Genomic DNA, 16,445 nt, shown 5'->3' with positions numbered 1-16,445 from the left:
CACAGAAAAGATTATACAACTGAAAACTTCTGTTACACTCTTCTTTCTGTATTCATGACAGAGATTTCCTAAATACTGACCAATTGCCATGTCATTAAAAAACTATTTCACACCTGAAAGTGGGTTTATGGTGGGCTAGGCAACAAAAGTTGAGCCAGCGTTAAGACCAATATGTAGTTCTGAATAAAATCAGGTGGCTCAGATCCCTTCCGAACCAGTAATAAAACTAAGCTTTCAGTTCTTATGATCTTACAAGCAGAAACTGAATTCACAGTGAAGTTTCTAATCCCAGTAATTTCTTATTAAATAAGCATCAGAAGTTACTCTAAGTAACCACCAATGCCAACTTAATATTACTTCCAAGTTAAAATATCATTTAATGCAAGTGCTTTTTAATTAATAGTAGAATTTACTCTCAAAGAAAACTCTTCATAATTAGTATTTTTACAATTAATTTATTTTGAAAGCCAAAACATATTGCTGGTCTTAATCTTACTAGCATTTAGGAATTTTCCAGCAAGGCTTCTACTAATTTTTTTCTGTAAGTATTGTTTTGTATTCTATGTGTCTGAACATTCACCTTTTAAAGCATCTTCCTTCAAAATATTATCTGATGGCTATAGAAAAACACTGGCTGTTCAACAGCTATTATATTTTTCATTCTTTTGTTCAACTCAACTCACAACAAGTTTTAGGCATCTGCGGAAAAGGGATAGAGAGCACTCGGAGTTTGTATGCTGTCATTTAGAATTAGTGTTGATGTATTACCTCTGTCACAGCCCAGTGGTGTAAAAACTGGTCCAGATCAGTTAGGTAAAGACGGATAGGTGAAAGCTGTGTCTGGCTAATGTGTGGTTTTCCTCTAATGCCCTGGAGACTACTCAACTCCTCTCTTGAAAACCCTGGAGAAAAAGAAGTAGTACAACAGTATCAGGAAACAAGCCAAGCACTATTCCACTTCAACAGCATCACTGACAAAACCTGTCTTTTAAATTATGTCTGCATAACATTTTTTTTGTGAAAAGCTCTTGCTTGGCAGGTTAAATTATATATATCAAAACACAAATTCTGACTTATGAAAGACAACAAAAATATTTGAGAAATCGATGGCATACCAATGTAAACTATAACGTGGTATAAAAACTGTAAGAGGCCCACATTATGCTGCTATTTTCAATGCATGTTTCTTTACAGAATAAAAAACAGGTATAATGCAAGACAGTTCACTATGTGTTCACAACAGCTCAGTAACCTTCTAACATAACCTCAGGGTTTTAAAAAAAAAAAAAATCATTTGGCTAATTATTTCTAGCCAGGTATTAGGTGGATTAGTAAAACAAGACTACTGCTCCAAACCAGTCACTTTGGTTTTGCTTTCATTTTCTCAGTTATCACTACAGCTCTCTCATCACTGTTTTAGGAAAAAAAAAGTAATTTTTGAAAGCAAAGTAGTTGTACACTATGAATGACTGAGATGATAAAGACACTTCCTTTTTACCACAGGACAAGTTACTGGAAGATAGTTCTCAGTAGTGTTATGCCATTTTAACTGCTATAATTTCCTAACGTTGCATCACCCCAGAATACAGCTATTTTTATATCTGAGTAAGAATACAGTAGCAGAAGTAATTCCGCTCACATGCTGACCCTGGGCAGCTCACTTCAACGTACTTTGATTACTTCATTCTGATGGAATGTTTTTAATAGCATAATCATGTCCACAGGAACTCCCAGAGGCACTCATTTATATTGTTACAAGCCAATGAAATACATTTACTTAAATCTAGAAAAAAAATTCTTGTTCAAGTCATATGCTGAATTTAGCCTTTCCTTATACTTTCCAAAGAAAGTTGCTAGAATGAAAACATATGCAAATATTCAGCCTAAATAGCAATTCAAAGTGTAAAATTAGGGTGTCAAAAATCAGATCAAGAGGACAAAAAAAGAGTATCTCATTAAAAATAAATAACAAGATTAGAACTACTTTCAGGAAGTACTTACTATACCATTTAGTCTAAATTAAATCCAGCAATTGACTCTCAAAAGAAATTTCATTTTGTTAATTCTGAATTATGACATTCACATGGATTACCTATAAGGGTTGAAAACAAGAAGCTGAAATAGTCCACATCATTCACTGAATTATCCTGCACTTGGCACTTCCAGCCTGCAAAGGATGATCTAGACAAAACCAATAGCAGAGAGTTTATTAAAAACCATATAATTAAGAATTCACAACCTACCTGCACAATACAATCAATTAGCATGACTAAATAGTTAATTTTAACATTCCTGTTTCTCACTGCTGTTGTTACAGTAGCATTTTAAAGAGCTTCAAAAAGACAACTTGCTCTTTTCAAGACGAGTAATATTGAACTTTGTACCCCTACATAGGCTTAGGTTGTGAGCTGATTAAATTACTGAGATAGCAACTTTTCATAAATATCGGTATAACCTTTAATATAGTGACAACAGCCAACAGTAAATTAAATTTGTTTTATTTCCCTTATTTGGTAGAAGTCATTATCTTACAAAGTTGGGCTGTATTTTTCATCATAGGCACTGGTTTTGATACAGCTCTTTACATTAACAATAGATCCCATTTAAAAACAGTTTCAGCATCTATTTTAAGCTATTGCACACAGAACTAAATTAAAAACTCGCTTTGAGATTTAGAACATATATAGGGGCAACATGCAAAGATGGGAGCAAACTCGTTATCAAAGCTGCCTGACACTTCCCTTTTTAGGGGCAATCTGTAAGAAGTTGAGCACCAGCCTACTTTTGTTTCTCAAATTAGAAGCTGTACGTGCTTGTGGAAACTCAGAGTAAACTGAGACACTACCGACCACCCAACGGCAGAATCCTGCCCATGTGTCAGTGCAGAACCAAGAGAAAGCCAGCAGCTGGAAATACATCTCACACATGCTTTTGACAAAAGGCTGCAGCTCAGACCTACCTCACACTATGCAAAATGCATATCATTCACATTTACTTGTATGCTGCTCTTGGCACTTGCACTGTGGACTATGGATCTTTGCTGCTTTCTGCTCTTACAATCTTGCGAAATTTCAGAGTTTCCAAATGCAATTCTGCAAGCCAAATATCTGCCTCGGATCACTTTTTTCCTAATTTCTCTTTGCTAACAGCCAAAATGCCTTAGCTCATGGTTAACAAAACTCTGTAAAGCTTCTTTTTCAGAATTTTTTTACAGTTCCATGTTTTGGGAGCAAAAATATCAAATTTGGAATAACATTGTGCCAGGCATGTACATTTTGCCACCCCATGAAAACGCATCCACAATATTTCAGCATCCCCAAAAATGAGAGTCAGAATATGCAAAATGTGTCTGGAGCAACTCAAAAAAAAAAAAAAATCAGACTATCATGTAGGATAATTAATTCTAAGGAAAAAAAAAAAACACAACAGAAAATCACCGCTAGGTGAGAGAGAAAAAATAATGGCTTTATTAAATAAATCTCCCACTTTACATTGCATCCTTAAAGGCAAATCCTTATTTCCAGGCATATTTCAGGCAACCTAGCGACCTACAGTGCAGGCAGTTCTGCATGGTCCCTTCTAGTTCCTAGGAGGCCTTTGGTCCTCCTCTGAGGCCTGGCTCACTGCTTCCTTTTCTTAACCTCTAGACTCTCAACCTCTCTGCATTCGTAAGGCTGCCAGCTTGACTGCCAACACTGAGTTCTCCAGAGACAAACCTGTTGGCCATGGCCAGTAGTCTACTCACAGGAGAAGGGAGAATTTCCTCCCCCCTTCCAAGAAGGTTCCAGTCCGATTCGTTACTAGGAGATTTCACACATACTCAACTAAAGCAACAAGAGGTCTTGCAACGTATTTCCCCAGAGATTCTACATAAGGTGAATATTCACACAAGAATTAGATCCATACAGCAGGAGAGGAAATGAAGCCTGTGTCCCATTCACAGGGGAAGAAGCTGCCTGAATCCAGTGCAGAGGGACCATGAGTCAGACTTGAGATCACTTACTATATCAAAATAAGCCCTGGGGAGCAGGAGGATATTCAGGAATTACTGGACACAGAAATCTAACTGTGATGCAACCACTGATCAAAATGGTGGGAATGCAAGAGGCTGGAAGATGTACACCCCATGACAAGCTACAAGGGGAACTGGGGAAGTGCGAGAATAAAAAAAAAATCCTGGGCCAGAAGACAGAAAACACAGAAAGAACTTGTGATAAGCCCAAATCCACGGAACAGGGACTTGCACGACAAATCTAGTCAGAATCTGGTTTAAAATGACAGAATATAAAAATATTCTTCTATGCAACAGTTAGTTAGCACATGTGTCAAATTCCTCATAAATTGGGCTGGTAGATGCAAGAATTTTTACGTGAACCCCAGAAGAGACTGAACAAAACTCATATTCACTGCTGGCTAGCAAACACATAAACTGCAATAAGTTCAGGAAATCCCCGGATGTGAAAAATTATTCTGAAGCTTATTGATAAATATCTAGAAATTTTTCAAACACTTCAGCAGTTTTGTTTTTCTACCCACATTTGCCTATCTGCACACTAGCAAAACAGGACAAGCATTTGAAGCAGCCTAACAACATGCCAAGCAACGTGCCACTGACGTAGGCATTAGAGGAAGCAGAGGGAATTGCTGCTGTTCTGCCCCAGGAACATGGAGGCAGTGTTAAGACACAAACCCTTGACAGAGCTATTAAATGGTTTTAAGTCTAATCTACAAGCAGAGCTACACCGAGACATGTACACACAAAACCAAGATCCCCAAATTCATTTGCAGTTCAATTTTTTAAAAAAGTGAAAGCTATTACATATGTACAAGAAGCCTCAATGTTGAAAGAGCATTAAGGTTAAAAATAATCTAGTATTCGATTTAGAAGTGACAGAGAAAGTTCCCTATAATCTTCAGCTTGGCCTCTTTGTGCATATGCCTTGGAGTATGATAATATTATGTCTTATATTTTCTCAAAAAAAAAAAATCTATGCCTCGTTCACATCATGGGATCCATCAGGAGTATGCAACAAAGGATAACACATCCTGACCTGCTCCTCCTTATTTATTGCATCATCTATAATGTGCACAGTGTACGAGGCAGGAGACGGTTAAAAAAAGTAGAAGAAAGGATTAGCTCACAAATTCCAGTAAACAAACAGGTTTTAAGCATTATAGTGGATCACCCTCTATCTGTATCGCAGAAGTTCTATGACATGTTTAAAACTGGAGGACAGGAAGTCAGTGGTAACACATTTCTCCAGGTATCATCAGATGAGTTATTACTTTACTTCTAGAATAGAAAAAACCCACATTATTCATAGTGGAGGCTTCTCTCATCCCTTCCTTCCGCCAGTTATCACTAAGCCCTGCAACAGTTCCAACAGTGAGTAAAAGATTAAAAGGGCACTAACAGCTCTGGAGCAACACAGCTTCATGTACCTTAGAGATCAGATGGGTCTATGTGCTGCTCTTTACTGCTCCACTTGCACTTAAGTCAATCGTTTGCTTTCAAGATAAAAAATGCTAAATATTTTGCAAAATCAGTGCCAAAATGTTTTACACTGAATTCCTAAAGTCAGCAGGTACTTTTGTGTACATCTATCTGTATACACCTTTTCCTTGCCTCAGTTCCTGTAAGTTGGGAAAAATATCACCTCCTCATCTCCTACAGCTGTGAAAATACTTGAGCACAACACAAATTCCCATGGCAGGGGGGAACCGCTTTGTTTTCCAAGTGGGACATAATACAATAGACAAAACGTAGAGCCTTCTACTGAAACAAGGACAAAGCATAACATTACGTAAACACTCTTCCAGTGAGCATGCTGCACTCAATACAGAATGTAGGATGCAAAAATAACATGAGATCATGCAATCACGGATCTCACAAATATATCACAGGAAATTAAGACCAAGACCAACATCCTTCTAATATTACAAATACAAGTTTGTTTAAATACAAGTCTAATCAGTTGTCAACGCCTCAATTACCTTAGAACCCAAATGTCTATAATGTAGTTAGAGCTGCTCAGTTTTGAGGTTCACGTTAAAGGAAATAAGAACTAAGATAAAAAACACAGAACTAAGGAAACATAATTCTAGAATGGATGTTGATGTACTACAAATACATTACAAATTATTTCTAAAATCTTGGTTTAATATATTAAGACTACCATGGAAAATTAAGTGCGTGCGCTTTTAAAACATTTTCAAGTTGCTTGTAAATTACATTTTAGACATTTAACTAAAAAAAAAAAACAAACTGATTTATAGTTGGGAGAGGTAATAAGCATATTATAACCTCTCTTTTTTTGAATAAATTTTACTGACAATGGGAACCTTTTATCAAATTGCATATGAATAAGACCTCTCCAGTCAGCTAGTCCAAACCCACATTAACTATGACGAACTAAGTGTTGTAATTTCCATAAGGTTACCTGCTCTCCATGAGAACCTCTCTACTGAGGTTTAGAATTACGCCTTTAGGTTACCTGCTCTGTACACCAAACAGTATTAAAAGAAAAGCTGAATCTAATTAACTTAAAAATCACTGCTTCTCTTGCCACTAGCACAGCAAGTATTTCTCAGTCACAGCAACTGTGCGATGCATTCCTTTTATCACTTGCTACTAACTTTTCTTTTAACTCCAGATACACCTCACTACTTTTGTTCACACTGTTGTTATTTTCAGGTTGGGCGATATCACACAATTGCAAAATAAAACAACTGCAGTTTGTGCACAAGTGGTTATTTCTCAACTACAGACTATTATCTTTGTGCTTCCTGACCTAAACTAGCTACCAATTGATTTCTGGGTCATGTTTAAGGTACTGGTTTTGACATACACAGTCAGAAGGAGACTGGGTAATTTAGAGGTCTCTGGTAGAAAAACTCTGACGAACCTTGCTGCAGTCATTTTAAAGTTATCGTTCCACTTGGCCTATAAAACACACTGTTCAGACTCCAACTCGAACAGCAATGCAACTATCAAGCACAGCAAGTTTTGCTTAGAATTTGGGTTGGGTTTTTGATTTTTTTGTTGTTGTTCAGCAAGAAAATTGAAAAAAGTGTAACAAATCTGAGGCACTGATACTATACCCCTTTCATTCATATATGCAAGAGTTACAGAACTCAAGAAGTGTAAAATCAAGAGCCTGGGTTTTCTGTTCAAGGAAACTAAAATCCTATCCTTTCACCTTCCAGGAAAGTGCTTCCACTGCCACAATAGAGAATGTTCTAAGGCAGGGTGTTCCTGTAGCTTTACAGAATTATTTAAACATTTGCAAAAGAATAGCCTGACAAACCTAACAAGACTGTGGTAACTGATCCCATTTTGAATTTATTTTATCAACCACCAGTCACAGATTTAAACTAAGGCCTCCCACAATTGTTTCTTTAATTCTAGGTTATAGAATCATTCTAAAAGGCATTTCCCCTCCAGATACTTCTGTTCCACACAGAACATGTAAATATTCATAGGCACAGCCACCAGCTGATTCACTCATTTCCTGAAAAAAACTAACTGCATTCCAGTCCTCAACTCAGTGAAAATTTAATAAAATTAGCAGAACTTATTTCTATATTATCAAATTAAGTACACTTCCTCAAAACAGTTCAATGACTAAGTCACTGTGTTAAGAAATAGGACATCAACCTCCCCTTCAGATGAAGAAAGTGAACCCAGATTTTCTGCATCCTCAGCAAGTTCTTTAACCACTGACATACTACTAATAAACTGTCCTTCAAACACATTAGGAGCAGAAAACTTCCCAAGATTCTACACACCCAGCAGACCATCAGTGCACTCAGGCAAAATAAGGCTAAAGAACAGAAGCTACAGGAATTCTGCCCTTCTCTGATCATCAGAGAAGAAACTGTCATTTCCCATCCCAGAATGACTCTTCAATAAGACCTGCTGTAACTTCAAGCATCTGCACAACGTATTATGGAAGCCAACAAAACAGAAGGGAATTACCAGGATAAGATGGCATTCACCATGCAAAGGAGCTCCAACGGAAGGCAAGGATGCACTGAACTACCGGCAGCTGTAAGCAATCTGCCATCTGAGAACTTCCCTGACACCTACAGGCTGTGGAGTGGCAAATGTGGTTATGTTTGCTGGGGGATTTTGTTTTTAAAAGTAAGTTCCACATAACTTTAATGCCTGCACTAGGCAAATTAATCTACAGTATAACAACGGATACAATTAGCTGACAAATAAATATGTATGTCATGCTTGGGAACAGCCAGAGTAGTTTCTGAAATAAGAAATTTTGCCTTATCTCTTAGAAATCTTCTCAAGGGGTAGGTGCACATGGATAAGGAAGACTATATATAACACTTAGGAAAAAGAATTCCAGAAAACTAAGCAGCCACTGCGTAGGAATGAAGGTCTTACATCAAGAGATAATTGGTTTAAAGGCAGGAAATGATGGGTAGAACTAACTGATCAGCTCATGCAGTGGAAGACTGACATCCCTGGAGGTTCACAAGATCTGTGCTGGCACTGGGCTGTACTGCCTATTCAGGAACAACCCAGAAAGAGAGATGACAAAGTCCATTAACAACATTCACATTATTTAGTATACCAAAGTACTGAGTATAGCAGCATGCAGCTAATCAAGTCTACCTAGCTGTTTTTTTTTTCATGCCAAAGCTATCCAGTCCGTTCATCTACCTAGAGTCTGAAGACACACCACCACCTTCCAGATGCACACACTGTTGTTCTGCAGCTCATCAGGATACAGCTGAGCAGGTCTTTTTGCCTACTCAGGAGTTCAGTTAAGGCCTTGGAAACAAGAAGCAGAGTAAAGTGGTTCTTCCACAATAGCCAGAATAATCACACTGCAACAAGGATCATAAACAAGTTGTTTCCACTGCATGAAACTGGGATGAGTTTTCCTGCACAACCCAGGACCACAGATATGTAGGACAACACCCCTTATCACTTGTGAATCTTTCACTGTGATGAACCAGGCACTGCACTGAAAAAAAGTTTTTACTAATTCACAGAAAGGGGATAAAGAAAAGGTTTCCTCTTTCTTTTAGCTTCCTATTTTTATGACCTGTGTCATCCATGACCTTTCAACACAGTGAGTCTAATATCAGCCCAGAGGGCTTACCTACCAAGACAAAACTTCAGCTACTGATCGGTACTCATCAGGAGCAGGAGTATTCCAGAGATACTGCAGCATCCTTATCTAGAGCTAAGAGGACTCCATTCAAATTCTTCAGCACACTGCTCAGGAGTCACTGTCTGACCCCAGAAACATTGCTCTGTTGAATAAAACCACACTAGGACAACGCTGTACAGATACGCCTTCTAGCCAGCCTCTTTGCAAGATTGTTATGAACATTTCATGTTTTACACAGACACCTAGCTGGGTAACTAGTAGCAGCGCTGTCTGACAACCACTTAAAATGGTGCTTACATGTGAAAACACCTGTCAAATATGACGTAACAGAACAATTATGGCATTAGCTATTTTGGAGAGCTTGGCAAGTATGTGACAATACATCTCAAACACTCCCATGTTCTCATTCTCAGGAACTGTGTCTGTAGAAACAACAATATACACTGGAAGGAGCAAAACCATGTGCAAGTAGCATACTAAGACTGTTGTACCTTTATGGAAGAAAAATATAAAACATTTTCCCCCACTGTAGGCACTACAGTACTTGCACTATTGCAAAATATGTTATTTTGAAACACTAAAAAGCCCTGTGCCAATATTTATCTCAGCTTTGGCATAGTTTATTCTTGTTTAGCTTTAATGAAAAATAATTTGTCACATTGAAATGCAACTGCTTGCAACTGCAATAAAGTATAAACTCAGGTTCCTGCATCAACTTAATCAAATCAGTTTTGTGTTTCATTGCTAACAAGGATCAGCACTCTTAGTTTCCATACCAGTTCTTGAAGAGACAGGAAACCAAGATTGTCACAAACTGATTCTGAAATAGTTTTAAAATAATAATAATAATAAAAGTGAACCTCTGAATACTTTTCAAACCCTGTACCCATCTCATTATTCCCATCACCTTAGCTCCAGGTAGCACAGGTCTTGAACATAAACTCTGACAGCAAGTGAAGAGTTTTTATCTTCCCTTTCCTCTAACAGGTTACCATATGTAGGCAATGGTTTGTTAGTGTGAGGTTTTTGTTTTAACTTTCATTATCTCTTTTGAAGGATCAAGTGTTTCCATTTGAACACATAGCAAAATACAACAAACATCTGCAAGGAATTACCAAGGATTTGGGGAAAAATATGAACCCTGTTTTAAGAAAACAACAATTTGAGCTATGCATTGTTAAAAGTAAGCCTGTCAGCTACTCATTTGCTCCATGGTTGCAAAGGTTGTCTGAAGAAAAGAATTGCTTACACATTATAAATGAGAGCACAAATCAGAAGAAACATTCACTAATGAGCAAACGGCATTTACTGACTGGTGCAATAGTAAACACAGCAACATAATTCTTTTCCCCTTGGTTAGGAATATCAAACTGCAAACAACCACCTGAGGACAAATTTAGAGGGCCGTGCCCTTAAACACAAGCTTAGCCTTCTCCCTTTCTCATGTCCTAGACCTTTACGTAACAGTGAGCAAGGAACAAGAAATTTACTGACCACATGTGGATGGAAGAATGCACCATAACTCACACCAGGACCTGAGTTTCAAGAACTATTGATCCTTTCTGATCTTGCAGCAAGGAAAAAGATCAATCTCTTATGTTTCATCCTCAGTGGCACCCAGCCAGGGAAATGCCAGCATTCTGAAAGCACACTCGTCTTTTCAGGTTATATTCAATAGTGCCTTGAGCATTTTTGTTACCTTTTTAATACTTTCATCCTTCATTTTTGTTTCTAAATTGAGGGCTGTGAAAATATAGCCAGAAAGACCACTTCATAGGGAACACAGACCTTACTATTATTAAATTTTTCTTAGCAACGCATTCATAATTACAACATCCTCCTATGCACATACGCTTTCCGATGTACTCTCCAAGGTATATTGAGCTGACTTTCCCTTGTACCAGTCATTTGTAATGACTTGAAAATGTTTTTTCTCTTTTTTAAAAATAAGAACCTAGCTTATTTTTACAAGATATTAATTTTATTTATGTCTTCTTTAAAAAAAAATACCATTCCGAAATCTTTTCTACACTTCATTTGTATGACAATTACTGTATTCAATTGCTCTATCCGTATTGTTATTCACAATAATGGGTTATAATATCCTCTCCAGGTTCTCTCCAGCTTGCAAATACTTTTCGGGAATATAATGTTTTTCTTTTTCTTGTCTAAAATAACGCATTCAATAAGTCTTTAATGAGGTAGTACGTAGGCTCTTCGTTAGCTACATTTTGCATTTTCACTGTGTCTCCTCAAGCTATACTGTCAAACATTGCAGAACACGTAACTAGGATAACTAAATAAAGTAAAAGTAGTATTTATTTACAAAGGAAATATCTACAGAAAAAACTTTATTATGACCCTAAAACATCTCTGGACAATATATCTGGACACACAGAATTTTACACTTTATACCAAACAGACGTTAAAACGTCCATCCCAGTTCTTTCTAACCACCAGACTCCCGAGGATAGCAGGAACCAACAAGCATGCTTGGCTGCTTGATGAGACGCCAGCTGAGCTCTCTCATTATTGTCTGGAAAGCAAAAGAATATTTTAAAACCACTGCCTCTTAAGGAAAGAGACCCTTTAGTTACAACAAGCAGAAAGCAAGTTACGCCCAGAGTTATCTCAAACCTGTGAGGACTAGAAACTCCCACACAATTTATGTCTCTCAGCTTTTATTTATATGGTCGTCACCCTTCTCCTTTTCTACAGTAACAGAAACAACAACTCCTTGCGTAAAGAGCCCCACAAGAATAAGAAATGGCTGTTTGAAGCCACTGGAGATCTCATTTATGGACACAGCACTTCAAGAGAAAAATGCCATAAATTAACTCCCATTGTTTTTTATCTAGGCAGTGAAATATTATCTGTCCAATTCTCTATTACAATGAAATAGTTTCCAGACCAAAGGTCCACTCATGCCAAACGTTACATTTTTCCACCCAACACTTAAACCATTCATCTTTAGCAGAGCAGAGAAATACTGTATGATTATTTACCAGTTATTCCAACAAGTCATGAATTAAAAATAGATACTGAAGCTAATTCTTTTACAAATGTGGCACACGGCACAACAACAAATGGTTCGTCTCAATATATCAAAGTAGTATCACCTGAAGACCACAGAAAATCCCGTCCAGTACATTCAATACAAAAACTTTCCAAAATACTTCCCACACCCTTCCATGTGTCTCTGTAAATTTAAGCTCAGAGGCTTAAACTCAGAGGCCCACCCAGCGAACTCATCTCTTTACAAGAAGCCACTACCTCTCATTTTTCTCAGTCTGAAGTAATAGATTGTTTGCTCATATTGCTCCACACCTTTCCGCACCTGCTTGTGTATGAACAGGAGTGGGGAGTAAGATTTATACCCCAAAACCCTGGCACACTTCCATCTCTCAGAACCTTGCCTGCCTGGATTTATTGAAGTTACTTACATCTTGGGTCCCACACAGCAGGCACAAGGCAGCATTGGAGAACAGCAGGGAAATTAAGCCAAGACAACACCTTCAGTCCCTCAGTTTCACCTGAAACTCACCAGTTGTAGCTGTCCCAGTGACCCAAAGAGCAGCAACATCTTTTCAGTGGCACAGAGTTCAATTAGTGTACATCTGGCCACATTCATACCAGTATCCAAAATGGGGTGGCCGCATTTCAGCTTTCTTTTCAGAACAGTCCTTGGTCTGTGCTAACTGGTAAAGCTTTAGTGAATACAGACCAAAAGCATGACAGGAACCATCCTGATAGATAATCACCCTCAAGGCTGAGAGACCTTCTTATTATATATGGAAGAACTATCAGCATTCTCAGCACACGGAGCCCACTGTGGCTCATTTAATGGGTTCCTGCAGACCACCTGGCTATTCATTTTACCATTGCAAAAATCAGTGGAAACTACTGAATGTCTTCAAAATTCATTTCTAATCAACAAAAAATTCTAAATGTTAACACGCAATAATAATAATTTAATGTTACCGTCTGATATCATCACAAGGCTGTGATTTAAGACATCTGGATACATTTACTATCTACTTTTATGGTTTATACACACACACAAAAAAAGCTATGAGCTCCTTGAGTTTATAATGATTGTTCCTGGAATAACTGCAACAGTCTTGTCATCCATATGTACTCTCATCAAATCCACCTTAGCATAGCTTCTCCCTGGCAAATATACATTGGTACGTATGCACATTGTCAAATACATGTAAAAGCATACATGCTCTGCCAGTCAAGAATAACGCAGAAATAAAGGCTTTTAAAGAAATTAAGAACAATTACCAAATACAGCAGTGAGCCTCTACCGCTTCTAAACGCAATCTCTTTAAAGCATTACAGATAAGCAGGTGGCATAGAAGAAAAGGAATTTATAAAAACTTCCCCCAACAAACAGAACATTAATATACTGGAAGAAAAACAGTGCCATCTAGTGACATCGGTTTTACCCATAAATGATGTCTCCCAATGGACTGATTTGTATCAGTTTCTCTATGCAAAGTTATCATAAGCTAAAACTACAGAATGTGTCCCATGAACCAGACTGTGGCATAGAACTGTGAAATTTTATAGATTTTGTTATAGTACCATTAATTTCAAAAACTTGCATGTTTAATTCTGAGCACCGCAAGAGCTCTAAAGGATTACCAGGAGTTAGCTAGTCCCTTTATCTCCTTCAAGGTTTCACTTCTGCCATACATTATATCCTTTAGTCCAACCTGATTTTAAGTATCTCCAGTAAAGTATATTTATACCCCCTTCCCACATGGTCGATGCCAGTATGTATCTCTGCTTTTAGAAAGTTTTGCCAGCACTCAAACCAAATGTTTTTTCTGATATTTAAGGTCTGTATTTCTAATTCTCCTAAAAATGTGTTCTTCCATTCCTTTTCAACAGCCTTTTACACACATGGTTCCCGCTCCTTCCCAGCCCTATTTGCCTAACAACGCCAATTTGTCAGTCATTCCCCATTATCACAATTTACAGACTATCATTCTTTGTCTGATCTCCTTTCAACTCAATACAGTTTGCCCACATTATATAAAGCAAGCCACAAAGCTGGACACAATAATCCAGCTTGGCTTTTCTGATAAGAGAAACAGTAATTAGTTAACGTACCCTGTGTTCATTGACAGTTTATGAAGCTTGTAAAGTCCAGCTAAGGTTCATAACTAGGAAACCTACTACTGTTTCCTTAACTGTACAACTTCCTTTTTAAGGAAAAAGATCTATCAGACTCTTCTGTTCTTGCAAAGTTAATATTATTTGCTACTTATCTCCCTATCTTTGCATGCTTAAGTTGCTAAAGCAACTTCTCTTTTTGACATCCCCCTCAGCAGTCATTTACATTTCTGAAATCCTCTTGATTCTTTAAGGCATCCTAGGATGAAGTCTACAGGATAAAAAAGCCTATGCTCATGATGATAAGAAAAAAAAAATAGTCTTTCACAAAACAGATTTCAGCTATATACTAAGAAGCTGAGCCACGGCTAAAAAATGTGTCATTGATAAGCCCTTTAAAACTTGTATAAGTTTTTAAGTTGGCTATGATGGTGAGAATATATTTTCAGTGCTGTTGCATTCACTTTGTCTGTAAAAGACTCATTTTAATCTTTCCAAGAACTTGCATTATTTTCAGATGTGTTTCTGAAGAAAACTGATCAAGTTCCTGTTTTTATCACTGACTCCTATCAGTGAAGTGGGAACAGCCTTATCAAAGAAAAACAATGCTCAATCAAGAGTAACATCTCTTTCCCAAGTTTCATCAGAACTTGTTATATTCCAGAAAGAAGCACTGTTAGGGCCTACACTGCATTAGTACAACTACGTCAGTAGTTTTTCTTCATCTAGTTATTTCAGACTGACTTCTTAGGTAGATAATCCACAATCTTTGTACCCAACTTAGTTTAAAACATGTTCCAAATGCCATAAATTAAAATCAAAATACTTTCTTTGCACCTCTGCAAAATAAGTTGCTCCTCCTCTGTTGTCAGGATGTAACCTACTTTGCTACGAAGAATGCCCTCCAGCTGCCTCTTGCATTGTCTGTCAAAAGGATCAAATGCCTGCAGCCCACCTGCAGCTTTCTGACAATCTTTAGAAAACAGTTATACCACTACAATAAATATCTCCCACACTGAAAATCTGAGAAGATCTAACAACAAAATAAGCACCTCAGTGCTTATTCGTGTCTTTAATTCTTACAATGACTGTCTTGGAATTGGTTATGGTTTGCCACTTAATTTCTAGTATATAGCAGAAAACTTATTTTTTTAAAAAAAAAATTTGAGGTCCATCTTCCTAAAAGCAGACAATTTCATTTTTATAGTGGCAATGCATTATATATTGGATATTATAGATTTCAACACCATCACTTCAAATGTTAGTCAGCTTATTCACATGTTATACAGCTAATATGAACAGGTCTGTATTTGACAGCACATTGTGTCGTGTCATATTTTAATAAAGACATGTTTAACTTCCAAAATGCATTACAAACAAAAAATCACTTTAAGCATAATTCATAAACTTAATTTCCACTTATTTATCCAAGGTTCAACAATATTGAGTAATGGAAAAAAGTATATCTTTTACAGAAGCTACAAAGCAAAACACCCTTGTGTTCCAAGCCTTCCACTCAGTTCAGTGGAACAGCAGCCTCTCTCCCTGACTTCACAGGCAAACCTATCCCTCTCAAGCCAGGAGAAAAGTAACAAGAGTGTGAATAATTTCTATTAAGACACTTGCCTAGCAACTATGAATTGGCTATTTGAGCGTGGTAATTACAGGAAGAGTCAGTTTTAAAACTCTGAAACAAAGCAGAACATGAGAATACACGCTGGTTGGCTATTTTTCGCTACAAAACGTCAGGTCAAAGTATTTTGGAGAAAAAGCTGTAATCAGTGGCAGAACAAGGACCAGTGGTGGTGACATTCCGAGCAGAGGGTGCTCAATAACAAGCAGCATTACAGGAAACTGATTTTGTTATCAAGCACTGGAGCAATATCAGTCAGTGTAAGGACATAGGCAAAGTGAAAGGTTTGGAGTAAAGCTGGATAGAAGCATTAACTTTCTTCCTGATGCCAATCTTTGCACACCCTATTGGGGTTTTTTTTGTGCAAACCGCTAACAAAGTTGATGCTTAACAAATAAATGTTCACAGTTGGTATTTGGGCTTGGGTTTTTTACAACAAACTTAAGAAGCGAGTTCCCCGTCGGTCGTACCTCATGTGCAGGATCCCGATGAGGGTGGCGGCCAGGTCGGAGGACATCCTGCCCATGATGCAGCAGCGGCTGAGGCGGGCG

The 16,445-nt window shown here is 37.6% G+C and overlaps 1 protein-coding gene across 1 annotated transcript in view; it reads right to left on the bottom strand.

Moving 5' to 3' along the window:
* The window catches only part of TEX10 (testis expressed 10), a gene marked incomplete at its 3' end in the record, with an annotated part of 31,599 nt that extends 15,188 nt beyond the window's left edge, over positions 1-16,411 (bottom strand). The window contains exons 1-3 of the mRNA XM_010088077.1: positions 16,365-16,411; positions 2,093-2,181; positions 769-902 (exon numbers count right to left, since the gene is read on the bottom strand). Coding sequence (XP_010086379.1) covers positions 769-902; positions 2,093-2,181; positions 16,365-16,411 — 270 coding nt within the window. The remainder of the gene's footprint in view (positions 1-768; positions 903-2,092; positions 2,182-16,364) is intronic.
* Positions 16,412-16,445: the final 34 nt, after the last annotated feature.

Source organism: Pterocles gutturalis, unplaced genomic scaffold, assembly GCF_000699245.1.
Source record: "Pterocles gutturalis isolate BGI_N339 unplaced genomic scaffold, ASM69924v1 scaffold52361, whole genome shotgun sequence".
Lineage (NCBI taxonomy): Eukaryota > Metazoa > Chordata > Aves > Pterocliformes > Pteroclidae > Pterocles > Pterocles gutturalis.
The sequence above is the reverse complement of the archived record's forward strand: the minus strand, read 5'-3'. Positions and strand labels throughout refer to the sequence as shown.